Source organism: Leptonotus elevatus, chromosome 21 (assembly GCF_054856555.1).
Source record: "Leptonotus elevatus isolate MCC_2025b chromosome 21, RoL_Lele_1.0, whole genome shotgun sequence".
Lineage (NCBI taxonomy): Eukaryota > Metazoa > Chordata > Actinopteri > Syngnathiformes > Syngnathidae > Leptonotus > Leptonotus elevatus.
In genome coordinates, this window is record NC_141259.1 from 14,453,745 (window position 1) to 14,480,215 (window position 26,471).

At 44.0% G+C, this 26,471-nt stretch overlaps 1 protein-coding gene across 1 annotated transcript in view; it reads left to right on the forward strand.

Moving 5' to 3' along the window:
- Positions 1 to 26,471, forward strand: part of gli3 (GLI family zinc finger 3) — a 112,522-nt gene that overhangs the window by 39,370 nt on the left and 46,681 nt on the right. The window contains exons 3-4 of the mRNA XM_086066330.1: positions 4,029 to 4,250; positions 19,858 to 19,963. Of these exons, the coding sequence (XP_085922456.1) occupies positions 4,029 to 4,250; positions 19,858 to 19,963 (328 nt within the window). The remainder of the gene's footprint in view (positions 1 to 4,028; positions 4,251 to 19,857; positions 19,964 to 26,471) is intronic.

Below are 26,471 nucleotides of genomic sequence, written 5' to 3' on the forward strand. Positions count from 1 at the left end.
TTTGGTCCTTCCTCGGGTCTCCTGACTGGAGTCACGACTCTGACTGGATTCTGAAGTGTTCGGTTTAGGTATGGGATTTTTTAATAGGTTTTAGGTGAACTAATACATACACACTCACACGCACGCACATGCACACCCACATGCAAAATAAAAATGTATAAAAAAAATATATAAATAATAATAAATTTAAAAAAAGAGAGCAATGATGATGACATGTCAAATCGGTAAAATCGGAGAAAAAAAAAACATTTAAAGTGACATGCATGCGCACAAAACACGACTTCACATGGCGCAGTGTTTACGGGAATTAATATGGTCTCAGTCCTGACACGTGTGTGGCAATTGCAAGGATTTTAGACTGGGTCCGATATCAACAAATCAGAATCGGAACGGACAATATTGGCAAAACCCTCGGAAATGAACCTGCGATACGAACATCGCCTTAGGCCCGCCCACGCTGTTGCATTTCAGTGGCGGTAATGACGGTTGTCAATGCCAAGTATTTTTTTCAAGGTGGTCTTTGGTGTCAAAAGTTTGAGAGGCGCCGCCTTAAGCGACGCAACGCGGCAGGCGTCCTCGCAGCCAATTACGAACAACAAAGCAGGCCAGATTATACAACGCAACTTTAAGAGAGGCGAGATGTAAGAACGGTGCGGATGCGGCGAAGCAATTCGGCAGCCCACGGGTGCCGCTCGTATTCCATGACGGGGCGGCGGCGGCAAATTGTCGGGATCCTTTAACGCGGAACTGACAGGCTGAGGGAGAAGCGAGCCGCCCTCATCCGCAGGAAATGACAGCGTCAGTTATGATATAAGCATTTAATCCCATACTGCACAGCCCGTGATCTTATTAAGGGAATAATGGCATTTATACGCTCTAAAGCTGGATTAATAGGTCTGGCTCTCGCAAAGCGCAATATTAACATAAAGGGATTTTGGGAATCGGGTTCATCCGCCGCCGCTGCCGCTGCCGCTGCCGCCGACACGGGCTGGAAAAAAGCGGAGGCCGCGAGCGCCACGTGCGCTCGGAAGGAAAAAACCCCAAAAAACTCGCATCCGCCGCTTCCCTCGCACGGTCTGACGTCGACATGTGAGAACGCGCAAGCTGACTGGAGTACATATTTATGAGCTTATTTCTCTGATGTTTTATAAATGGAGCCATGTCGATGTTAAAAGGCCGCCGGGCGCTCATGTCTACTGGCCAATTTGAGCTGCGGAAGACGCATTTAGGAGGCTTTTTTTTTTTTTTTGCGCCCAGGAAATACAAACTTTTGAAAAGTGGTCTCTAGCGGACGTTTTGGAAAAAATAGCGCAAAGCGCGTCAAACGCTCAAGTGTGTGCGTTTGAGTCAAAGTGACGTAACGTGCACGCCAAAAGTTGAAGCAATATATTTTGCTTCAAAAATTCACGCCTCCCGAGTTATATATCGTCTAATTTCACATTACTTTACAGCATTGGCTCAATTTAATGTTAAATATCAACTTTTCCCCATTCACGGGGTCACGGGTCACGGGTTTGAATCCCACCTTCGACTGTACATTGCAAATATGTCCATGTGAAATGCATGCATACCAACTGACTACCATATCAAGAAATGCATTCTAATTTCACTGAAATGAAAAATTGCATGCTAGCTGTTAGCATCAGATGACAATTTTTCAAAAACAAATACGCCATCGGCCATGATTTCAAACAAGTCACGTTCGCTGAGTGCTTGGAGAAATTACCTTCCACCGCGGATTCAAACCCTGCTTGGACCGTATTTTAGTACTTTAGTCATTTATCTTTCAACTTACTTTATAAGTACATGCGTTCAAATCTTAGCATTCAGCTAATAAATAGCATTCAACTTTTCAGTATTGCCTCGAAATTTCTGTAGAAATCGTTAAATTAGTGGTACAATACAATAGATGCAGATTATTAGTAGTCAAGGATGCTGATAACTGATATTTGGAGATTATATTCGTTTGTAGTAAAAAGTTCAATATTTCTGTAAAATTCTTTAAAATGTTATAATGACTTGACTTAAATTCCTTTTAGCATGTTTATCAAATAACTTTGAATTTTTTTTTTATTTTAGACAATAGACATCTTTGTTTTCAAATTCTAACAAAAAGTGCAGGGAGATCCGGGCTCAGCAGCATCCCTGAGAAAGTTCGAAAACCGCAAGAAAATAAAAAGCTCCCAGAAGTTTTCGACAGTAAATCAACAATCGAAATTAAAAAAAAAAAAACTGTCAAAATGCCAAATATTGGCGCTGATAATCGGCCTGGCTGACAATCGCTTTATCCCTAAATTACTGTTTAAAGATCCAAAATAAACAATATATATTTTTAAAGTTTTTCAAACAGTTTTTTTTAATTTTATTTTTATTTTTTACATGTATTTATTTTATGACAAGCATGTTGTTCATGTTGCAGGTCAAGATGACAATATTTCCTACTTTTTAATTTTGCCTTTTTTTTTTGGGGGGGGGGGGGCACTTTCTTGTTCTTTTATATACGGGTCATATTGACCCGTACACATTCTTAAAGTACCAAAGAAACAAACACAAAAAAAGAGGGCTCGTACTCCAGTCGGGTGGCTGACTGACTTTGCGCCCCCTTAGGCCCCTCCAAGCGTAGATGGCAGTTCAAAGGTCAAACCCCATGTCAAAGGCCGTGTCTTTCTTAGCTGAGCTCAGCCCTTGAACTCAACTCGGCGTTTATCCCCTTCTTTAGCCAGCGTGCCAGGAAGCTTTTCCCCCCAGAGATCTCGCTCCTCCCAATTTCTCCGTCAGACAGCGGATGAGAGATTTAGTTTAAGACCAGTCCAAAGGGGGGGATGGCGAGGGGGGGGGGGGGGGCGAAGGGGGGGGCGCTTGATACAACCCATGACGCTGTTTAATGGGCAGCTTGGAATGCGGTCGGGAAGCCTCTCTTGCTCTCTCCATGGGAATTATGAAGGAGAGAGAGAGAAAAAAAAAAGCAGAATTTAAGAGCAGACTTCTGGGAAATCCTCAAGTTTGAAGCGCTTTCGCTCGTACACTTCGCAACTCCCACATGTGGCTGAACCCGTGCGGCATATTTACACTGGTGATAAAAAGCCTCAGTTGGTAGTCGGCGAGGAAAGACGATGTATTCTAAAAAAATATATATTACCGGGACATGAATAATTTCACTGCTCAACGCGATCTTTGTGTTTTTACTGTGCATACGACAAATAAACATCTTGAGTCTTGTAACTGGGAAGATTGTTGAGTTCCTCACAAGTCCTGTCATCTGTAATTGTTTCATTCAGTTAGACAACGAAACGGCACTTAGTTATGGTGCGAGTCAAATTGACCCATTGTCAGATTTTAAAATCAAAATCATCTTTCCCCATTGAAATGAATGGAAGTGCAATTAATCCGTTGCAGCCACTTCCAAAAACACCCCAAATCTTTTTTTCTTTTGCTAGCATAATGGTGTGAATTAACTCATTCACTCTCAGCCATTTTCACTGAAGCAACCCCCTTCGCTCCTGGTTGTTTTACTGGATATTGACTGATTTTGTAAGGCCCACAGAATATTGTGTTCTATTGCTATAAAAACATGGAACCTACCAAAAGAAAGATTAGAGTCTCTTCTTTCATCAGGGAAAAACAGATATTTCTATCTGTTTCCGTTTTCAGCAATTAGCATTAGCATTAGCTAAGTTTCATCATTATTCACAAACACTGACAAAAAGAGCTTGTTGCAACATGGTCCTAGTTGATCTCTTATACTCACATGCTGGCCATTTTTTGTAATAACTACCATTGCTTTAAGCAACCTCTTCAGGTCAGAAGTGGCATCAAAGCCTTCTGTATGCTCTAGCATGAAAAAAAACACATGAAAAAACATATAAATACGTTTTTGGGAGTGACGCACAAAGTATTAAAAAGTACGTTTTGGGGTTTGAATGAGTTAATGGTGGCCAGATGCTGCGGCGCCATCTCACTGTGAGGGTCTGAAGCGTTCTCGTATCTGCAACGCCTTTCCTCATGAAGCCCTTGTTGTCGTTTGGCAGAGGATGAGAGCTCGGGCCCACCGTACCACCGCGAGAGGCGCAACGCCCTCAGCTCGGAGCGCGGCGTGACCGAGGAGCCGTCCACGTCCACCGAGGAGCGACCTTCGCCGCTCAAGAAGGAGCTCCTTGGATCCCTGCCCCACCTGGCAGAACACGCCCTGCCCTACCGGGGGACCCTCTTCGCCATGGACCCCCGCAACGGCTACCTGGACTCGCACTACCGTAAGAAACTTTCAAGTGTTCTTTGTAGCAGTAGTGCATGTGAGACTGTTCCAGTAGGGTGTGCGAGTCAGGATTTCTTCCTTTTTTTTATGTGAGAGAGCATTTCGTTTGTGAGAGCGTTTCAATAGCGTATTGGCGAAAAGTGTTTTTTCAGTGTTGTGTGTGAAAGCATTTCAGTGGTGAATCTTAGTGTTTCGGTAGTGTGTGTGAAAGCGCTTTAGAGGTGAATGTGAGAGTGTTCTAGGAATGTGTGAGAACATTTCAATGGTATGTGAGAGTGGTTTAGAAGTGAATATGGGAGTGTTTCAGTGGTGTGAGCGCTCATTCCAGTAGAATGTGAGAACATTTCAAGTGTGTGCTGGTGAATAATTTCTAACTTGTGCGCGTGTGAGAGTGTTTAGTGAATGTCAATGTTTCCGTACTGTTCGTGAGGGTTTCCGTAGTGCTCCTAAACTCATTTTAGTTGAATGAGAGTATGTCAATTTATTATGAAAGAATTTCACAAATGTCACTTTTTGAGAATTATTCAGTAGTACGTATGCGCTGAGAGAGCATTTCAGCAGTTTATGTGAGAGGTAATCCCGTCTGTGCCTGACGGCCCGTCATACATGGCGCAGGCGGCGTTAGTATGGCCGGCGTGCCTGCTTAATTCCCTCATTAGGGGCGGCCTGTCTGAACGCCGAGCTCGCTCTCGTCAACTCGCACTTCAAACGGCCCAAAGTCAAACCACATCTCCCCCCCCCCCCCTCCCACCCCGCATGCGTGAGACCTGACAAGCCGGCGCAAGCCTTTACGTGAGATAGTGGAGATCATCTGAAGCAAAGCTGGACGGCAGCGAGATGATTGGGTTAGCAAGAGTCTGATTAGGGGGCAAATGGCCTGTTGGGTTCGCCATCAATCGCCTGTGAATGGAGTCGGGGCCGATTGCTAATGAAAAGTCCAGCGGACCCCGACCGCCGAGTGTAACTCTATTTACTGAAGGGAAAGCCAAGCGTGCTGGTGACGGTGTGGCCGGCAGGACCCTGGGGGCCGCCACATTAGGGGCCATTACATCCTGGCCTCACTCAGCAACACTGCCACTTCTTGTTTGTGTGCGTGGGAGGAACGAAATGCCGGGGCGGGGTCACCCTGTAGCTAAGGGTCTTGCGGAAGAGGCAATCTGATTGAGTTCAAATGCTGAAAAAGTAAAAAACAAACAAAAACAAAAAAACTGTCAAAGTTCATTCGGGTCCACAGAATGTCTTAAAATGACTGAAATAATTAATATTAATAACTCCTTATTACAACTAAGACATTTTGGTTTTATTACTAGAAAACAAAATTATAAAGTAATAAAAATAAATCAATAAATATTTTTAATAATAAAAATAAATAAAATAATTAAATAATTAATAACAATAATAATTTAATAATTTATTATTTTTGTTATTATAAAAAAATATTTTATTAGTGACAATATCAATAAATCTCATTCCTTTTTTTTATAGAATACATTTCCTTCCAAATTACCCCCCCCCCCCATTTTTTTTTATTTTTTGGGTCTCCTTACATAAAAAAGTAGAGACATTTTTCATTGTTCAACTGTTCCCTTCCCTGATTTCTCAAGCTTTTCTATGCCTTGCACCCAAGAAAATACGCTTTCTAACCCCGACCTTTTAAAGGATGACACTGGGAGGAACGAGCGTTCCAGTCGTTCAGGGCAGAAAATTGAGGAGAAGAAGGACCAAAAGTAGTGCAGACTTTTGGAACAAAAAATAAACTGCTGTGCGGTTGGTGGTATGCATGGTGAGCAGTTAGCCAAGATAGGCTGGGATAGGCTCCACTTGGGACAAATGGAATTAGGGCTGCGCAATTATGGAAAAAAAAATCACGAATAATTGAAATAACGATTATGGGCAATCATTTATTTTTTGGTACAAACCAAGAAAAATGTTTAGACGTAAAAAACAAATAAAAAATATTAAGACAAATAAAGTTCTGTGAAACACTATAATTATGCAAGTTCCTTTTAGATGAAACAAAATTCACAAAATTTGTTATTTTAAAATTCGAAATAGCTGCAAATGCATACATTTAAACAACTCCAAAATTAGTATTAATAATAATTTTTTTGATTATGCTGATTTTGTAATTGTGGAGTGAAATAATTGAAATTGTAATTGAATTTCGATTAATTGCACCGCGCTAAATGGAACAGAAAATGAAATGATGCAATGTGTAGTTATGTACTCAATTCCAGCCACCTTTAGCCAGTAGCTCGTTTTTTTTATGGCCTCAACCTGCCGTGCTGTCATTCCAGTTTTTCGCACCATAACTCGTGATAACCGTAAAAAAAAAAGGTGATAAATTCCACATGTTTGACACAATTAATAATTCCGTTCCAGACAATTTTTATTGGGATGCTGTTGGAGGGGAGGCCAATCCATCGTGCGAGTTGTGAGTAAACAAGCCGCGCAGACACAGCGAGTCGCGTTTGCGCTAATAATAGCCAGTCACAAAACGCATTAGCGTCACGAGTCAGAGTTATGATCTGCGGGAAAAGCCACCACCTCCTGCAGGCCGCAGGTGTCGGGAACATGGGGGGGGGGGGGGGGTGAATGGGCTTCCTTTGAACTTGGGGGTCACCCATGCTTGCACCCCAAGGTGTAACACGTAGAACACGCCTTTGATTATTTTCACTTTTTTTACATTTGTTTTAAAACAATGATTTAGCTTTTTTGTTCATTATCTGAAAATGTGGCCGAGGCCGTCACATGTAACCATCTCACCTCCTGAAATTCATCCCAGGTGTGAACCGGTGATGGAGAGACCTTACACAGAAGCCCATAAATCGGCTTAGCGTTGTTTTTTTGGCCCGCGTCGGCGCGTAATGCGTCTAAATACGACGGCACCTGCAGCCTCCGCACACCTGGCGGCTGCTTGCGAAGAAAAATAAGGAGAAAAAAAAAAGAAAAGAACGAGGCTCGGCTGGCTCGTTGTCTTCATTCAGGCAGACGCGTGATCCTTACTTTGCCTGAGTCGATGTTTACTTTTGGGCTTTTCCACCCACTTCAAGCGCAACGCAGAGGAGCCACTAAGGAAACATGGCCCCTATTGTTAGCATTAGCTAATCGCGGTGATGCTCGGGTCTGAGCCGCTTTTCTTGGGCAAACACACAGGATAAGAGTCCGCATCCCTTCTTACCGCCGCGTTAATACACTGAGGCTTTTGGCGCAGCGGGGATAAAGGAAGGAACGGATTGCGCCGTGGATTAATGAGGGAGGCGGCGCTTTTGTTTTTCAAGATCCTAATTGTCTTTTAAGCGCGAATGCGACATCTTGTCTACATTATGCGCCGATTAGCCGGTCAGCGGTCCAGCAACAGTCTTCTTCTTTAAAAGTGCGTCTTTCTTAAACATTTGGCCCGCCTTTGCCAAGACTGAAGACAAAGACCATTTTTTTCTCCTTTTCAAGCCACGGATTTCTTGCAAATGTTAAAGCGGCTGCTAAAACGCCAGAGAACGCGGTGGTGAAAAACAAACAAAATCTCTCCGCTTAAGAATTAGTTTGACAAAATGACTTTTTTTTTTTATTTTTTTTTTTTATGCCGTCGTGATGACCGTCTCTCGGTCCTGTCAGATCCTCGCACACAAAAGCCTCGTTGTTTTTGACTGATGGCACAATCCGAGCTGGCTAAGCCGTAGGCAGCGCTGGGCGCGGGCGCGGGCGCGGATCTCCCCGGGCCCGCTGGATTCACATTCTGGAGTATCCCCCGCTAACCCTGCCGACTGAGCCCCGGCCGGAGGTGACTACTTCTACTTGGATCAGTCTGAGATTGGCGGTGAAAAGGAGGTCACGGGGGGTTGTCGGGTCACAACAACTGCTGCAGAAAGCTGATCTCTGGGACCGCCGAACCGTAGCGCATCTGTTTCAATATCGAAATGGAGCTGAACATGCCGTTTCGTGGCTAATAAAGGGTTCTACTTTTATTGTGTTGTTTACTTCTAGTATTAGACGAGTGTCGTTTTATTGCAGTCTTGTGTAGTTCTAGCCCTTGTAACGTGAATTTTTTTTGCGTAAAATAAGCCAACATTTGGCTCACTATTGGAAGTGTGATATCTAAGTCATTTCGGAATTATTATTATTTTTTTACTTGCGACCAAAATCAAAATGTTCAATGTCATCAGACCTATTCCAAACATATCTAGTTTTTATTCATTTATTTGTTTTTGATGTCACCGTGCTTTCTTGTTTTGGTATAAGAATGGGGACTTAGGAAGCATAAATCAGCTCAACCAAAAAGGATAATTAGCTCTCTAGCGCCATCTGGTATATTATGGCGTTTTAGGACTCCAAAGTAAAAACATTTTTTTTATACGTTTAGTTGATGCCCCAGTGAAGGGATAAATTGGGTAATCGTGGGAAATGCACTATTACACATAATGTGTACAGTGCATCAAAACACATGAAAAATTATTATTTATAATGGGAGTCAATGGTCCAAAATTTGGACGTTTGTACGTATGTTTACTATAAAAATTTGTTTCCCACATAATAATGACAATAATAATTTAGAAATTGTCGATGGTGCCATTTTGAACTTCAACATGTTTTGGATAATTGCGTGCAATTTTGGCTCACTTAATTTAAAGGTTTGATTTAGTTCTTCTGTTTCCTTAACATCCTGATCCTGGCCGGAGAGTTGACTCATACCTGGATCACTCGGGGGGGCTCGCAAAGGAGAACAACAGAGGTCGAGGGGGTTTGAGCGGTCGCAAAATTGCTGCGGCCAGCTGATCTCGGGGATCGCTGAGCCGTGCCACGTCCGTCCGTCCGTCCGTCCACGCATCCGTCTCAATATCAAAATGCAGCTGACCAGTGAACTATGTGAGCCGGCTGTCACGGCCGCCAAACGTGATCGGCACAACAACGGCCTCGCAGTGCCGACAAGTAATTACAGTTCTCCGCTTCACGTGGACTGCACAAGACATTTCCATTTATCTTCAAGTGTGTGTGTGTGTATATGTTTCGGATTGGAGAAAGGGGGGCTGGGGGGGGGGGGTGGTGGCGGAAGTGCTTGCGGGGGGTTAGAAAACCAAGAAGTGACCCTTGGAGAACCTGATAAGAAGTGGCCTGGAGTGGCTTCAAAAAATGTCCAAGGTGAGAAGATACCGAGGGAATTCTTGTATAGTTCAAGTGTAATTGTAGTTTTTTTTTTTTTTTCTAATGAACTCAATTTCTACTTTAGTTCAATAGTTGTTCAAGTGTAGTTTTATTGTGGTTCTAATGTCGTTCGAGTTTGGGTCAAGTGTAGTTCAATCATTTGTGCAGTTCTAGTGTATTTATTTCTAGTTCTGTTTCTCAGATGTAGTTTTATTTCATTTATTCCAAGTTCTGATATAGTTTGAGTGTTTCAAGTGTAGTTGTAGTTTAACTTGAACTCATTCAAACACAAAAAACGTATCAATAAATGTTTTAATACTTTGTCCAGCACTCCCAAAAAATGTATCGCTATGTTTTTAATGTTTGTTTTTTTAAGCTAGAGCATACAGAAGGCTTTGATTCAGCATGGTAATGGTAGGTTTTACAAAAAAAAAACGGCCAGTAGGTGGCAGCGGAGTATAAGAGATCAGTCAGGGTGATGTTGCAACAAGCTCTTTTTCCCAGCGTTTTCAACAGGAATGGGAATAATGATGACACCTAGCTAATGCTAATGCTAATTGCTACAAAACAGAAACATACAAATTTACTTTTTTTCCTGATGAAAGAAGAGACTCTCATCTTTCTTTTGGTAGAGTCCATGTTTTTAGAGCAATAGGACACAATATTTTGTGGGCCTTGCAAAATCTGTCAAAATCCAGTAACACAGCCGGGAGTGAAGGGGGTTGCTTCAGTGAAAATGGCTGTAAGTGAATGAGTTAAATGCAGTTTTAGTACAGTTTTTTTTAAATTTTAAATAATGTATAAAAACACTTTTATTTTGTTTTGTTTTTAATTGTGCCTTGCTTTTACTCGGCATTGCAAATACGAATCTGTTCTCAGTGGCCCTCCTGGAATAAACAAAGGTTCACGTAAGCGAAAGTCCTGCTAATTTTGTTCTCTTCAGAGCTCTTCGAAGAGGCTTGCCCGTACCTTCAAAGTAAGCCCGAAGGTGAGAAGACGCGGGGTAAAATCCAGTGTAGTTCTAGTTCTGCTATAGTTCAAGTGCTGTTCTAGTTTAGTATATCGCTTTTGAAAAGCAAGACGCGTGACCCTCAGAGAACGGCGCAAGAAGAGGCTGGCGTGCCTTCAAAGAAAGCCCGAGGTGCGAAAACACGGGCAGGGTAAATGTTTGTCTTTTGCGACGCCGCAAATATTGAGCGCGGTGGCGAGGTGCCGTCCCTCGGCATCAGCGGGAAGAAGAAGAAGAAGAAGCAGCCCCGGGCGCGCTGCAGGCAAACGAAAGGGACGCCTTCCATCCGCGGCCAAGGCCTTTCATCAGGACAGAACAACACGGGGGTCCCGGTGGTCCGGCACACCAGGGATAATCAGATGATCCCCTTTTTACAGCTTATTAGCGGCATCGCTCGCAAGATAGTGCCCTGATCTGGCGTGCGAGTTTCCTCTTTGTAGCAAGAACCGCATGACTTGAAGGGTAGGAAGGGGGGGGGGGGTGCGAGAGTGGCGGCGGGGGGTTCATCGGAGTTTCAAGTGTTTTAAAGTCATGTGACTGGTCTGGAGAAAATAACGACGCGTCTCGTTAACAATGACGAGATTAAACGCGACGGGGCTAAAGGAGAATTAAGCAGAATTTCCAGGGAAACTTAGCACGTTCAAAGACGAGCGTTTCGCCGGCGTATCAGCGCGGCAACATCTGTCGTAGCTCCGCTGTAGCATTTTTTTTCACCCCCCCCCTCCCCTAAACTTCCTTGTTTTCTTAATCGCGCCATTCAGCCGCGCGCGCGCACAAAACACTGCGCTGATGTCGCCAAAGCTTAAAAAGCAAGATTTGCGGCGTCTTGACGACAATAACAATTTGATTTAGAGGCTCGCTAGCCGCCTTATTAGCAGGATAATCGCGTCTGTGTCTGTTAGTTTGTTAATTCAGGCCCTTTTGCTCATTTTATTGTTGTCGTTTTTTTTTTTTTGTTGTACAAGTCCAGAAGATAAGCTAACTTTGCTCAGCGGGGCACAACTTTAGCTACTTGAGACTTCTAATGAGATACAAAAACATGCTGAACATGCTGTTCGCTTGCACAATAGAGGCTTGGACGTCTTCTGCACTTTAAGTCAAGTTCATTTGCGCAGCGGGTCCTCGGGTACCGTCGGCGACTTTGCGGCGCCCGTGCCTCGTCCGTAGCGCGTTCATTTCCCACAGTAATCGCGCCATTTTAAAGTTATTTAAAAGTTGCGTTGTTGTTACGTCCATCGAGCAGGTCGGCTCGCCATCGGGGTGCATCATATTTCTGTGTTTTTAAGTTTGAATTAGCTCGCTAGCTAGCTTTGGGGTTTTTAATGCAGTTTTGCTTTAGTTGTATTGTTCAACTTAGCATGTTAGTTCATTGCAGTTGTAGTTCAAATTTTATTGAGCTATACAGGTAGGGGCAAACTTTCCTGAGATAAAGGTAATCACGCTAAGATAATAAAAAAAAATAATAATAATAAATAAATAAATAAATAAATAAAAAAATAAAAAAATAAATAAATAAAAAAATAAAAAAATAAAAAAATATAAAAATAAAATAAATAAAGAGCAATGATGATGACATTTCCGAATGAACAATACTGAGCTCTTTAAGAAAAGAAAAGAAAAAAAAAAAAAAAGATAAGAATGCTCAGTTGCTATCGGTGAGCTATTGGTTGAAATGTGTGTGCTTTTAATTGAGCTGACGATTAAAGCTGTTCCGACCGCGGCGATATCTCTCAAAAACTGAGCGTGCCAGAGAGAGACAAGACGTCTACAAGGAGCGGGAAAGCGAGCAGAGGTGGCGGTTGGCAGGCGAGGTGGAGGAGCGAGGGGGGGGGAGGTATGAGTAACAAAGCCCAAAATGAAGAGAGACATAAAAGAATGGGGAGCGCAAGGAGGTCAGGCCCATCACAGGCTTTAGTGTTGCCTTCAAAGATGCCCGAGACAGGTGGCAGCTCCAGACAATCTCACAGCGCAGAGAGAGCAGCATCCTCTCAGGAGGAGATAAGGGATTCCTCCGTGCGGGGCACCTTCCCCTCCGCCCCTGCGCACCCCCCCCCCCCCTGCCCCCGCCCCCCGACCGTCTCCGGGTTCTCCCTTTGATGTGGCTCCGCCGCCGGCGCAACGAGGGCCGCTCGGGGGGCCACGAGGGCGGACCTTTGGGAAGCGGCGCCTCGGCCCCGGCAACTTCTCAGGTCTCATTAAAGCGCTCTCCGCCGGTGCTTAATCCTCTCCGAGGGTTTTTTTTGCAGCCAAGGGCTCGAGGTTTGTCTCTGCGCCCGGGCTGCGGCGCGGGGGAAGAGCCCAGAGCGCCACCTGCGTGTGACAAAGGGGCCAAAAAAATCTACCGTGACGCAAGTTCTCCCCCCCCCTTTCACTTCTTCCTCACTTCCCCTCGTGTTGCGCCGCTCGTTTCCCTTGATGGCACCTTACAATCTCGGCGGATTATTCCGGGGTGGACGCGGTTGACGGGGATGCGCTAAACGGATTACAACTTTGTCCTTGTTTTGGAATACAGGCTGAAAACAAGCGATTAGCTTCCAGAAAGAGCGGATATAAAAGTGAGGGAGCAGCTGGAGTTTAAATGCACTTATTATGCTTTAGTTCTGATGTAGTTCTAGTGTTGGTCCGACGACGTCTTATGTACTTCTGGTTTGGTGCTAGGTTTAGGGCGGTTCTCGTTTTGTTCTGCTGCTTGTCTCGTGGTCCAGAGTACGTCAAGTGTAGTTTTAGTGTAGTTATATTGAACGACTAGCTCCAGTTTTGTGTTATTGCAGCTCTAGTTCTAGTGTCGTTGTAATTTAGTTCTACTGTATTTCTAATGTAGTTCTTTTAGTCGTTTCCCCCAGAAAAACTTAGTAGGCCCGGTTGATCTGGGATGGACCAGGGAAACGCAAACAGCCTGGGAAAATAATTGTTACCGTCGTGCGGACGACAAACGACAAGCACTGAAACGTATTCATCGAGTTGGGTGGTGGGGGACGTGGACGACAAGAATCGGCAACGATTACGATTGGTTTGTCAATTGGGAAAGCCGGTGACGGCCGGTGATAAGCGGCGACGACTACGCATTGACCGCGAGAAAAAGGTCTGGTGGGCCGGCCTACCAGTTTATAAAACGCTGGGTAGCTCTGGTAGAGTAGTTCTCGTGTTGTTGTAACGTGGTTCTGGTCCGGTTTTGGGACTTTTAATCTCCCTTGCGAGTGTCAAACAAGAGTTTCACTAAGCGGATACTTGGCGGCGGCTTTTATTTAGAAACATCCCGGCCCCCGCGTTTTGTCATATCTACGACCTCAGCGATAAGACACTCGGAAGAGGGGAAAAAAGGCCTGCGACGTTTACGGACCCCGTAGACAAAACACCGTCCTTCACTTCTTTGTCAGTTGGCAGGAACGCTCTCCATAAACGGCAGAATGTCGGAACGGGGCCAAATAAATCCCAGCCGGGGCGGAAATAAAATAGACGTAGCCCGGCGCTGGTGAGTTAACTTGAGGTTTAAATCAACTCGCCTTGTGTCGGAGACATATCAGCGTTTGGGGGGGGGGGGGGGGGATCTGAGGGAGATAAAGACTGTTGTGGGGGAGGTGTGTAGGGCTGTGTTTTTTTTTCTTCCAAATACTAAACTGCTGTGTGAATCTTTCTCAGCCTTGGAAGGGAGGACGGGAAAGAAGAAGCTGGGGGGGGGGGGGGGGGGCAGAGGCCGGCACATAGCGCTTTGTTCGGCTCCCCCCAGCTTATCCCAATCTGGAGAAATTCAGCAAATGTGGGAGATAGATTGGCGCTCCACAGAGGCCTGCTGAAATAACCCGCACTCCCTGATCCACGGCGGGATAGACGTTGGGGGAGGGACGGGGGGGGGGGGGGTGTCGTCCGTGCAAAACCAGGGTCCTCTATTTATTCACTGCTAATGAGTTGATTAGAACCAAGACAATACAGGTCATTAAGCAAAATGATCAAGTGGGTGGGCTGACTTTGCGGCTCAAGAGACACTTGATTTTAAACATTGACGCGTGGGCCAGGTAAAGTAAATAAATCATGAAATGGGGAGAAAATAGCTTTAATATTTTTTTTTCTTCAAATTTCAAGCACAAAGACATAAACATACATTATTAGTGAAACATTACATGCTTACTTGAATACAACTTTATTGAAAAACGAAATCTTAATATGATGTGGTTGCACAAGTGTGCACACCCGCCTACAACAGGTGATGTGGCAGTTTTCAATCCCATTCAATGGGAGCTGGCGCGCACACCTGTGCTTATTCTCTGCAAATAAAGTTCAGGTGTTCATTTTTGTAGCAACATTTGACAGTGTCATTATTGAACGCTGTAAGCCAGGAGAAAGCTTAAATAATAAAATGAGTCATTATTATTTGTATTTTTATTACAATTTTTTTTTATTTACAATAAATCAACCATTCACTTTTTCATGAGATTTTTTTTTTATATATGTTGATATACATATCAATACATTCTATTTTAAATATTATCATGCTCCCAAAGGCGTATTTATATGTTTATTTATGTTTTTTTTTTATGCTAGAGCGTACAGAAGGCTTTGATGCAGCCTCAGAACTGAAGAGAAATGCTTGAAGCCATGGTAGTTATTACAAAAACGGCCAGCAGGTGGCAGCAGAGTATAAGAGATCAGCCAGGGTCATGTTGCAACAAGCTCTTTTGGTCAGTGTTTTCTTTTGGTAGCTTCCATGTTTTTTTTTTTTTTAGCAATAAAACACACTGTGGGCCTTGCAAAATCAATCAAAATCCAGTAAAGCAGCCGGGGGCAAAAAATGACTGCGAGTGAATGAGTTGATTAACCAATTGTGGAAAAAGTGATCAATAATAAAAATACTATAAATGATAATAAAAATGGATCAACAACACACATGCTACTTCTGTCGAGTGTGAATGTGTACGCGCATGTGTACAATCCAGGCTCACTGTCCACCCCCCCCCCCCCCCCCGTTTCACTCGCTGTGTGTCCCGCAAAGCGAACGGCTTCCATATAATTTGAGCGCGCGATGATTGACGGACCAACGTGTACGCGAACGTCTCCCAGCAAAGTCGTAAAGGCGGCGCAAACCTGATATTAACTCCAAATGTTTACCTCCAAACTTAATCACAGCTTTGCTTTAAGGCCGCAGATTTGGGGCCCCTTCCGCAGGCTTGTTTCGCATCTATTTTTGAACTTTGGGGGGGGTGGATTATGGGATATCCCTCTCACCAGCTTCAAATGCTACTTGGAGCTGACGCAGTTCTCGTACGTTTTTCTACTTTGCTGTCATTTAGAATTGTTAGTTTGACCGTCGTTCCAGTGCAGTCCGAGCTAAGGTCGGGTTGTGTTGGGGTTGGTGTGGTTCAAGTGGAGCTTGAGTTTAGTTTGAATCGAGCGCAGTTCACATTTTGTCCTGGTGAACTGGGGGGGGGGAAATGGAAATTTACACTTTTCTTACGTAAGCAGTTTTTTGTTGTTAATATACTTAAAGAATGATATATTTAAAATGTATTACACATAGAAGTTAAATAAAAAAAAGTGTACTTGAATAAATGTTTGTTTAAAAAAAAATAAACAAAGGGAAAAAAATAAAAATTAACTAAAAAATAAAAATATATATTACACAACTTCAAATATATCGATTTAGCGTACTGCCAATATTGTTTTTCGTTTATCGTTCTCACTATTATCGAGTTCAGTCCTATCGGCATTTTCGAGCGCCTTTCGTGTTTGTTTCTATGTCGTCGTCGTCGTTGAGTTGCGAGGCCCGGCTTATGCCAAGCGCGCCTCGGCGGTGAGCTCAGGCGTCGTAGGCGAGTTGGCATAATAAACCGTGCCGGGCGTCGGGCTTCATATGTTCCACATTAACAAGCGGCAAGACCTCTGCAAGCCGCGCGTTGCGCCGCCTCCGCCCCGCAGCGCCTCGACAATCCGTCAGAGGCTCTTTGTTGCGCTCGCCGCTCGCCGTCGCTCAACCCGTGACCGTAAAAACTCCACCGCGGGCTGACTTGACAACGACAAAACCACGGATGGGAAATTGTTTATGAAAACCTGACGGAGATTTACGAGTGGGTTGCGCGGTTCAGTGATCCTCCTCTGGGGGGGGGGGGGGGGGGGATGGAAATTTACACTTTTCTTACGTAAGCAGTTTTTTGTTGTTAATATGCTTAAAGAATGATATATTTAAAATGTATGACACATAGAAGTTAAATAAAAAAGTGTACTTGAATAAATGTTTGTTTAAAAAAAATAAACAAAGGGAAAAAAATAAAAATAAATAAAACAAATTTTTTTGAATTTCGTTGTTCAAAAATCGCAATTTTGGGACAAAGTTATTTAGTACACCTTGATTTTGTAGTTTGTAAATGTTCGTAGAATGCCATGATCGATTATTGGATGAGCCACAGGAAATCAGCCAATTTCACTAAATTGGTCTCAAAATCGAAGATTTTTTTTACAATAAATATAAAGTAGTTGTGACCCCTGAAGGGAAAAGCCGAAAGGAAAAGAAGAAGATTTGTGTTCATCTATCAATTCTGGCAACATAGAGTGACATGCAAAAAAAAAAGAAGCTCTTTTTGGAATACAAAAGATGTGACGGCGCAATAAAGATGGGGAAAGACTGCTTCGAAGCAGGCTTTTTAAATTCGTCGTAAACATATTTGAATTCAAAAAAGAAAAGAAATTGCAAGCATACAATCTCATCTAAAATGCGTGATGACAATGGAATCGAAAAATGAAAAGTGATATGTTTAAAAGGGCGCTGATGCGCTTTAGGCTTGATCTTCTTCTTCTTCTTTTGACAGCATTCAAGTGTCCAATAAAGGACGAGGCAATTAGCGTCCCGCTTTGATTGGAGGGGAACTTACAGTATATTTCGGTGTGTGGAAATTAATGAGCCTCGTCAAAGTTTGCCTCTAATTGCCATTTCATTAAGACCAACTTGTAATCGTGTCTTAATGACTTGTGGGAAAAAAAAAAAAAAAAAAAAAGAGTGAACAAAAAAAAAGAAACAGTGCTACTGCACAAAGTGACATCAGGGTCATTAGGAGAAAACATTTGGAGGATGATGAAAAGTCTTGATCAAAACCCCACTTTCAGCTTTTGCCCGCCAACCCAGCCACCCCCCCCCCCCTCGGAACCCCCCCTCGGCTGTATCAGCGGCCTTAAATGCCCTTCCTTTTGAATATCCACAAGAGCGGCTGTAATTTAGCCCTCAAGTAAACACTGAGGAGTCCCCACAGGAAGCTGCTGAGATGGATGACAGGATGGATCCAGAACCCCCCCACCACTCCGCCCCCCCCCCCCCCCCTCCCTTGAGAGTGTACATTCCTCCTGGTGACACGCGGCTGTTTGCCTCGCTAATGGAAGGCCGCGCTGGCGTAAAAGAGGTGGCCGGTTCTTTTTAGCTTTAAGTAAACTTGTTCTGGCTTAAGTCAACTTGGGAGCCCGACTTAAATAAACCACAGCGACAGGACGGAGGAGGAAAAAAAAAAAGACTTTGAGGAATTCTGGGTAATGCAGTCCAGTCATGTTATTTAATAAATGAGGGTTTTAAACAGAGGTGGCAAATCCAGGTCCAGAAAGTAAAAGCCCTGCCACCGTTTGGCTTTAGCCCCAGGTGCTAGCTAGCTAGCTCCCTAGCTAGCTCCCATGGTGCTCATAGGGAGCTAGCTAGCTTGTGCTAGGGGCTAAAGTCAAACAGTGACAGGGTATTTACTATTTATTTACTTTCTGGACTTGGATTCGCCACCTCTGGTTTTAAAGTTTCAGACAAGCTTTTGGGTTTCTCATGAAGATTTCGAAATGAGGGTTTCAAACCAGGGTTAGGATTTGAAAGACACTTTCAAGCCTGTGTTAGGGTTGTTATGGTTTCAAATTGATGCTAGAAGAGTTTAGGGGTTAAAAATAGGGTTTTGAGACAGGGTTATGGTTTCAAACAAGAATTAGGAATATAAAGTCAGGTTTCAACATCTTGGACCCTATTTTCGTGCCCTTTCGTTGGCATTTTCGTAGACGGGCGTAGTTAGAAATTTTGTAGGCATTTGTGCCGTTGTGGGAGTGAGCACAGCCGATTTGACAACGCCATCAGTCTGCCACAATGCCCAGGGAGATGTCTGCCAAATTCACAAACACGGCAAACGAGACTTGCCCCGGCACGAAAACAAAGATGCGCCCATTTTTACGCCGAGTGCACGTGCGCCTGTCTACCAAAAGTGGGCCCAAGCTTGGATCAAGGTTTCAAATGAGGTTTTCAGGTTGGGTTCAGGATTTCGAAGTAGGGGTCTTCAGTTAAAGTTATGGGTTCAAATTCATGCGTCAAAACAGTTAGTTTCAAGTCAGAGTTCCAAATTAGGGTTTTAAACCAAAATTAAGATTTAAGGCTTTTAAGGACAGGGTTAGGGGTTCAAATTAAGGTTTCAGGCCAGGGTTCGACTTTTAAAGTTCAGCTTATTGGAGAAAGTCTTCCTGGTTGATTGCTTTTTATCCCTGTCCCAATACTTTTTGTCCGTGTGGCGCAGACGCAGGCCGCCTCCCCCTTTTGAGTCCTGCAGGCGCTCATTAAATATGAGAAGCGATGAGGTCAAACAACCTGAGAGCTCCTCCTCCTCCTCGTCCTTATAAAGCGCCGCTTGTTGAGCCGTCGGCCACCTGCCATGGCGCTGAATGGCGCCAGATGTTTTCCCCCGGCCAAAAAAAAAAAAAAAAAAAAAAATGGTGCAAAAATTATATTTGAGCAAAAAAAAAAACAAGCGTACAGATCGCATCAGAGTCCCGCTGCGTGAAGGTATGCAGATGTTGACACATGTTTTGCCTCGGGGTGCTGAGGCTTGGCAACATTAAAGCCACACGTGTGTGCGTGCGTGCGTGCGTGTACGTGCGCGCGTGTGTTTATGAGTGAATGAAGCTGTGTGTGTGTGTGTGTGTGTGTGTGTGTGCGTTTTATGCAAAGGTGGAATGTCATGATTTGTTGTTGCTGTTGAACGGCGTCCAAGTTCGACAAGTGGACCTGCCTGCCTTTTGCGGAGGCTCGTCCCAGCTTGTCCGTCAGTGCGCGCACACGCGCACAAGCACGCTTTCAACACGGCGGTTAGGAGTGCAAATGCAGGTTAGGGATTTGCGTGTGTGTGTGTGTGTGTGTGTGTGTGTGTGTGTGTGTGTGTGTGTGTGTGCGTGTGTGTAATAGGTGAGGGGAAAAAAAGAACGTCTCGTTTCGCTCCGTGGAACAACTTTTCTCTGTCTCGTGTGTTTGAAGGAGGGCCCTAATCGGAGCCGCCTTTTTTGAAAATGGGCATGAATTTAGTCTTCCCATGAAAATGTCTTCAAGGTTACTAAAAACAGTCGGAATCAGGAGTAACGATTTTTTGGGTTCAAATTTTCTGGATCCGTTTTTTTTTTGGGTCGCCCGCCGCCTTTTGTTGAGGCGTCCCTAAAATGATCCATCGTTGTTATTTTTTTTTTGCAGCCGCGCCGCAGTTCTTCCCGGCCTTTCACCCCCCCGTGCCCATCGACGACAGGCACGCGCAGGGTCGCTACATCTACGAGCCGTCGCCGGTGCCGCCTCTCCACGTGTAAGTAGCTTCGGGGCAGTCAACCATGCTTCATCGGCCAAGGATGCGTTCCACAAACACCAGCGATAAGTGAAAAGCACCACGATGCCAAAACACACTTCAACAAATATTTTTTCAATATATTTACCCGTCTTACAAACTTTAAGCACATATATGAGCTGTTTGTAGAGGTTTGATGTTAGATGATGTCACATGTCTTGTGAACGACTGCTATATGAACACAAACAGAGCAGCAACACATACAAACAGAGAGCATACAACGACTTACAACGACATACAACTGGATCTTATTTGAAGGCATTCCCAGCAAAAAACAGTCGGGTCAAAAATAAGCCCAATTGGTTATTTTTTCTAAAACAAAAAGTTGGGTCAAATGAATAACCCAAGAAACTTACCCATTTTTTGGGGACGGAACCAACATTTTGGGTTATTTATTTGAACTAAAAAGTTGGGTCAAATGGATAAACCACAAAACAACTCCGTTTTTTTGGAACCGATCCAGCTCTTTGGGTTCTGCGGGTAAACCAAAAAGCTGGGTCAAAAGAATAACTCAAAACCCAATATTTTGTGTAGTTTTGTAGTCTATTCATTTTGACAACAAAAAATTAAGAACATTTTGTTTTGTTTTGTATGCCGTTCATTTCACCCAACGCTTGGGTTGAATAAAAAAAACAAAATTTTGGGTTGGTCCCTTTTTGACCTAATTTACACTAAAAACAGTTGGGTCAAAAATAACCCAACAAAGGGCAAAAACGTACCGATCCTCTACTTGGGTCAATTTGACCCAACTTTGAAGAAATGGGTCTTTCAGCGTGAAACAACTCATAGATATGAATTTACTTGGGTCAAAAAAATTGGGTCATTTTGTATGGAACGACCTATAAAGTTGGGTCAAATTGACCCAATAAAATGGATCGGTCCATTTTTGATCCATAATCGAGTTATTTTTTACTCAAGCGTGTATCTTCTTCTTGTTATTAATTACAATGGCTCAGCGCTGCACGGCGTGTTTAGGCATGAGGCGGTACTACACAATTTGCCTGTTTCCTGCGAAACCCTCCAAAACGGTTCCTTCAAAATCTGCCATATAGCAGAGAACACTGTACACACGCACACACGCACACACACACACACGCACACACATCGCCCCTTTAACTTAATGGCAATAGGGACGGCGCTCACAAGCTTCCTTGCACCTCTCGGGCGCCTCCGGGATCAAAGGGCAGCGGCGAGCACACGAGCAACACCATCCGCGCGTCAGACACGCACAAATGAACATGTGTCAGGGAAGGCGCGGGACCCCCGGAGCATGTGATCCTCATAAGAGCTGCTCATCAAGTGCGAGCGCTCAAACGCACGCGCGCACACACACAAACGTGAAAGCGCACACTCTTGACACATGCGCTCGCCGCCCCCCCCTCGCGCTTCTCGGTCACATGACCGCAAGCCGCCAAACGTAAATTCAGGTAAATATGCGATGTCATGCCTCAGGAGAGCCAGGGGGGGGGGGGGGGGGGGGGGGGGGCTGAAATCTGCCCACCCGCTCTCCCCTTTCCACTTCACATTTAAAAGATTTTTAATAAAGCTCTTAAAATGACAACATATGGCAATCGATGGAATTGTTTAAAAAGAATTACACCATGTGAGTTACTGCTGTAAAATGATGTATGATGTCCATTTTATGATCAACAGGTAACGTTCACCTTAAGTGGTCGCCCCTCGAGCCATATAATGACGCGGTGGTGGTATTTTATTCAAGTTATTTTGTTCACCTCGACTTGGCGAAAACGAATGACAGCGAAGCGTTTTGGGCCTCTGCCGCTAAACACAATTTGGTTTCTTCACAACATAAAACCATATATTCTCATTCTTATTGTATTACTGGAATAATGTTCTATTTTGCTTTTCAAGAACAAAAGTCACATTTTTAAAAAAAAAATTGAGTCAAAAGACTTTGCAACATCGTTAAACTTTGCCTTTGATAAAATAATCTTGTGATTTTTGTTTCCGGTTTTTATTCTCATAAAATGACAACTTTATCCTGGCAAAATACTTATTTTTGTAAAGATTTTCCTTGAAAACAAATCTTGCTTTATTTTCTTGTTTTCGTAAAACAAGAAAAACAACATTGTCAGCAGTACATTTATTATTTATTTTATTTTATTTTATTTTATTTTATTTTATTTTATTTTATTTTATATTTATTTATTTTATTTTATTTTATTTTATTAATTTGATAACTTAAAAATGATGCCGGCAATAATGCTATTTGTCTAATAAGCCTAATTAGCCTCACATTACAACTTCCCCCCCCCCCCCCCCGGAAATATTTATATATTTTTTTAATTCTTCAAGAATTTAGCCACACGATCGTTATATTTCATTTCCATTTGTCCGAACGTTGACAAGCCCCCGAATTTGGGTATGAAAAATCTTCCCCAAATCGATTCCCCAAAACAAAGAGTTTTGAAAAGCTGCGAGAATGTGTCTAAAAAAACGGAGCCTTCGTCTTCGTCTTCGTGGTCAGTCCGGAGTATTAAAGTCCCATTTTCTGTCCTCGCACCTTTTTAATCACACGTTTTCACTCCCCCCCTTCTGGAACACGGCGTCATTTGTATTCCCCCGTGTCGGCACGCCTCGCCGTCCTTGCGGCGTTTGTTGGGACACGGAGGAAGCGATCAGCGCGCGACGAGGACAAATTGGACGGGGCAGCGACTTGGGCCGCATTATGTTTGATATTCCTCATCATTATCAGCTCCCCCCCCTTTTTTCCTCGTCCTCTTCCTCCTCCTTCTCTTCACGCAGTCATATCTCCCCCTCGCCGCGTAATGAATTTTTTATGCACCCCCCCCCCCCCCCCTCCCGCGCCGGCCCATCACACCTCTCGGGGTGGGGGGGGGAGCTGATTGATGCCCCGTGTCAGCGCAAACAAAATGGCAAATATAATTTAGCATTTAGCTTATGCGGAGATAATGGGGCGAACACGCGCCGGCAAACACGGCCGCGAACAAACAGGCTGGCTGGCTTGTTATCCGTCAGGGGGGAGAAGGATGGCGAGCGGGAATTGAATTAGGTGGGGGGGGGGGGGGGGGGGGGACAAGTTCTCGAGAGTTATCTGCGCTGCTACCCCAGTGCCGCTTTAATGCCACACTTTTCTGCTACCTCGCGGTTGTCCCTCAGTCTTCCGTCTTCCGTCTTAGCGAGACATTTTTTTTTTCTTTTTTTAGCAAGACATTTTGTTGCAGTGAGAGGCGAGCTGGTAAAATGCAGGGTGGCACCAAAAGTGGCCTTTTGAGTATCATTTGGAGAAATGTACGAAAGACCCTAAGGTTGACATGGTAGCGGATTTTTTATATATTTTTTTTTTGCGTTATCTCGCAATATTTGCGTTTTCTTTGCGAGGGGACGCACATTTTTTCGGGTCAACTTTGGTGTGACCAAAAGTGTTGAGGGATCAAGTGGGAGAGCTTCATTGAATTTTATTGCTAAAAGGTACTGCCGTAGATTTCTATGTTATGGTGCTGCCACTTGTCACCCGCACATTCCAGGCGACGGATTCCAAACTGACCCGGAAGTACATAAACGCGTAAAAATAAATAAATAAATAAAAAGGCGTCCAGTGGCAAAAAACTTTGCATTATCTCGCATTTATTGCAAGGGAAAGGCAATTTTTCTGCTAGGGGACGCAAAAAAGTCTTCCCGGAAAAAGTGCACGTGTCGGAACGAATCCATGTTTTTACTCGCTGCAGTCGAAATTCCCAAGCGCTCCAAAACTTGAGCGTTTTTGAAGCAAGATGCTCGTCTTTTTTTCCGCTTCCCTTTTCTCGCCGGGTTCCTCTTCCACCTGATTGCCACTTCCTGCTTTGACTTTCGCACATCGGAGCAGCGGATCAAATCTCCCGAATTTCAGATCGAAGCAGTGATAGCATCGTGGGGATTGCGTCGCGCGGCTGGAGGACAGACTCGCTCGCGGAGAAGTACGGCGTTTGTTTTAAACAAGTTCTCCTCGGCGAGGAGAATTCATCGTTATTAGCGCCGCCGCGCGAACTGCGGCTAAGTACACAGCCGCTATTATTGCAGTACTTCCCCATGCAGCCTCTCATTATGGGCTGTAATTACACTTGGGTCGGACCCTGCGGCGCTTCCATCAATCCAGCCCGGCTTCCCCCCTTCTTTTCTTTTTTTTTTTTCACGCCCCGTGCCAGGCCGCCGCAAAAAAAAAAAAACACGGCGCGCTTGTTTTCTCATCTGCCGCGAGTGTCGCGGCAACGCAATCATATCCTATTAGCGTGACGGCCTAATTGAAACATGTTTATTTATGGCCCCCGCTCCGGGACGAGGCGCGGCCGTTAGCGGCGCGGGCTAACGGGGCTTCGGCGTTATGAGGCGGGCGGAATTGAATTAAAAGCTCATAAAATGAAATATGCTCCGTATTAGCTGTTTGACACTTAATTTGCCTTCAAATGAGCAAAGGAAATCACAAATTAACTGTCCTTTGTTTTTCAGCTGGTCTCCCCGAAACTCCTTCCTTACCTCTCCTCTCCGCCGCTATTAAGCGAGGGGGGGGGGGCACAATTACCCACACAGGCTAATCGTTGACTTTATGAATTTCGGAAGGGGGGAGGTAACAATATGCCATTGAATATTAAAGCCCGAGGCTTTGAAAAGGGTGGTGGGTTGAAATCCATTGAGCTTTAGCATTCTAAGCCGGTGGTTATTGACCTTGTTGGAGGTACTGAACCGACATCGATGCCGAGTATTAGTAGTCAAGGAGGCCGATAGCTGATATCTGATATTTATTTTCAGTAAAAAAAAAAAAAAGGGGAGGGGGGGGAATTTTGGCCTTGAAATTTTTCTCAATACAAATGCCAAACTTTACATTGTTGTAATGTCTTAAAGCATGTTTATTGAACATTTTTTCAGACTTTTCAAAATGTAGAATTTTTTTTAAAAATCTTAAACAATACCCAAATTTAAAAATATCTGAAATCTGAAGCTCGCAAAAGCGTATAAAAAGTTTCTATTTTAAATCTTGCCATGGTCCCAAAAACATATTTATACGTTTTTTTAAATTTATGCTAGAGCATACAGAAGGCTTTAATGCAGTCTCTGACCTGAAGAGGGCGCTTAAAGCAATGGTATTTATTACAAAAAACAGCCAGCGGGTGGCAGCAGAGTATAAGAGATCAACCAGGGCCATGTTGCAACAATCTCGTTTCCTCACAGTTTTAAATCAATTTGTGAATAATGATGAAACTTAGCTATATTCTAATGCTAATTGCTGCAAAACGGAAACGGATAGAAATATACTTCTTTTTACTGATGAAAGAAGAGACTCTAAACGTTCTTTTGGTAGGTTCCACGTTTTTATAGCAATAGAACACAATATTCTGTGGGCCTTGCAACATCAGTAAAAAACAATAAAACAGCTGGGAACGAAGGGGGTTGCTTCAGTGAAAATGGCTGCCAGTGAATGAGATTAAAAAAAAGGCAGACACGGTATTCGTCAAAATACCCAATATCGGCCCCGATAATTACCCCAGCCGATTATAGTCTATCCCGACACCAAACCCTTCTTTATTGAAAAATAAAATGTTACCATGGTCAAAAAAGCGGACCTGAACTGAAGCGTATCCCTTTTTTGGCGCTCTGTTGAGGCGCGAAAGGCAAACTGTTGCTCCAGTCAACCTCAGTGGAAACGCGGCGTTTCAGAGCTCGCATGCGCTTTCCGACAAGCGGCAGCTTCCGGCTCAAATAAACACGTTAACAGCTGAAGAGCCGAGCCATCCGCGGGGGTCCCGCTGCCGCCTGCCGTCGCTTTTGTGCCGGGGGCGAGAGGGTCCTCCAGCCCGGGGCGCTCCTTTTATTGGCCGACCTCGGTAAACAGGGCCAAGCTTCGGCGCCGTCACCTAGCGACCGCTCGCAACAATCGCAACTATGTCAATGATCGGCATCGGCGCTCAGTCAGCGGTTGGGGGGGGGGGGGGGGGGGACCTCGGACCCCCGGATCCCCGGATCCTTGTTGTGAGGACAGCAACAACAAAAGCTTCTTATTGACTGAGCTGCCTTTTGACATAATGTGGATTTAGGAGATGATTACTCCGAATGGGTCAATTAAAGCAAGGTTCTCAAGTCGGGGGTTGGCGAACCCGAGCTTGGGGCTCTGCAAAACAATTTGTTATAAATTAGGATGTGGGAGTATTTATTTATTTTTACAAGTGAATACTACTTCCTGCTTTGGGCCAATTCAAAGTTATAATGGTGACATATCACATAAACGTGACATTACTGGACGATTAATCGAAAAAATGTAAAGTCTTTTTTTTTTTAAGTAATCAAATAACTAAGAGAATTAAGTTGAATTTTTGAAATTCACTTTCTTCCCATGTTAAACTTGAGCGTAAAAATCATAATATGGCTACTACATCTCAGACTTTATTTTCCTACATGAAGAATTGTGTTCGTCTAATAGCATAAGTCATATGTATAAACAATTTTGGGAAAAAAA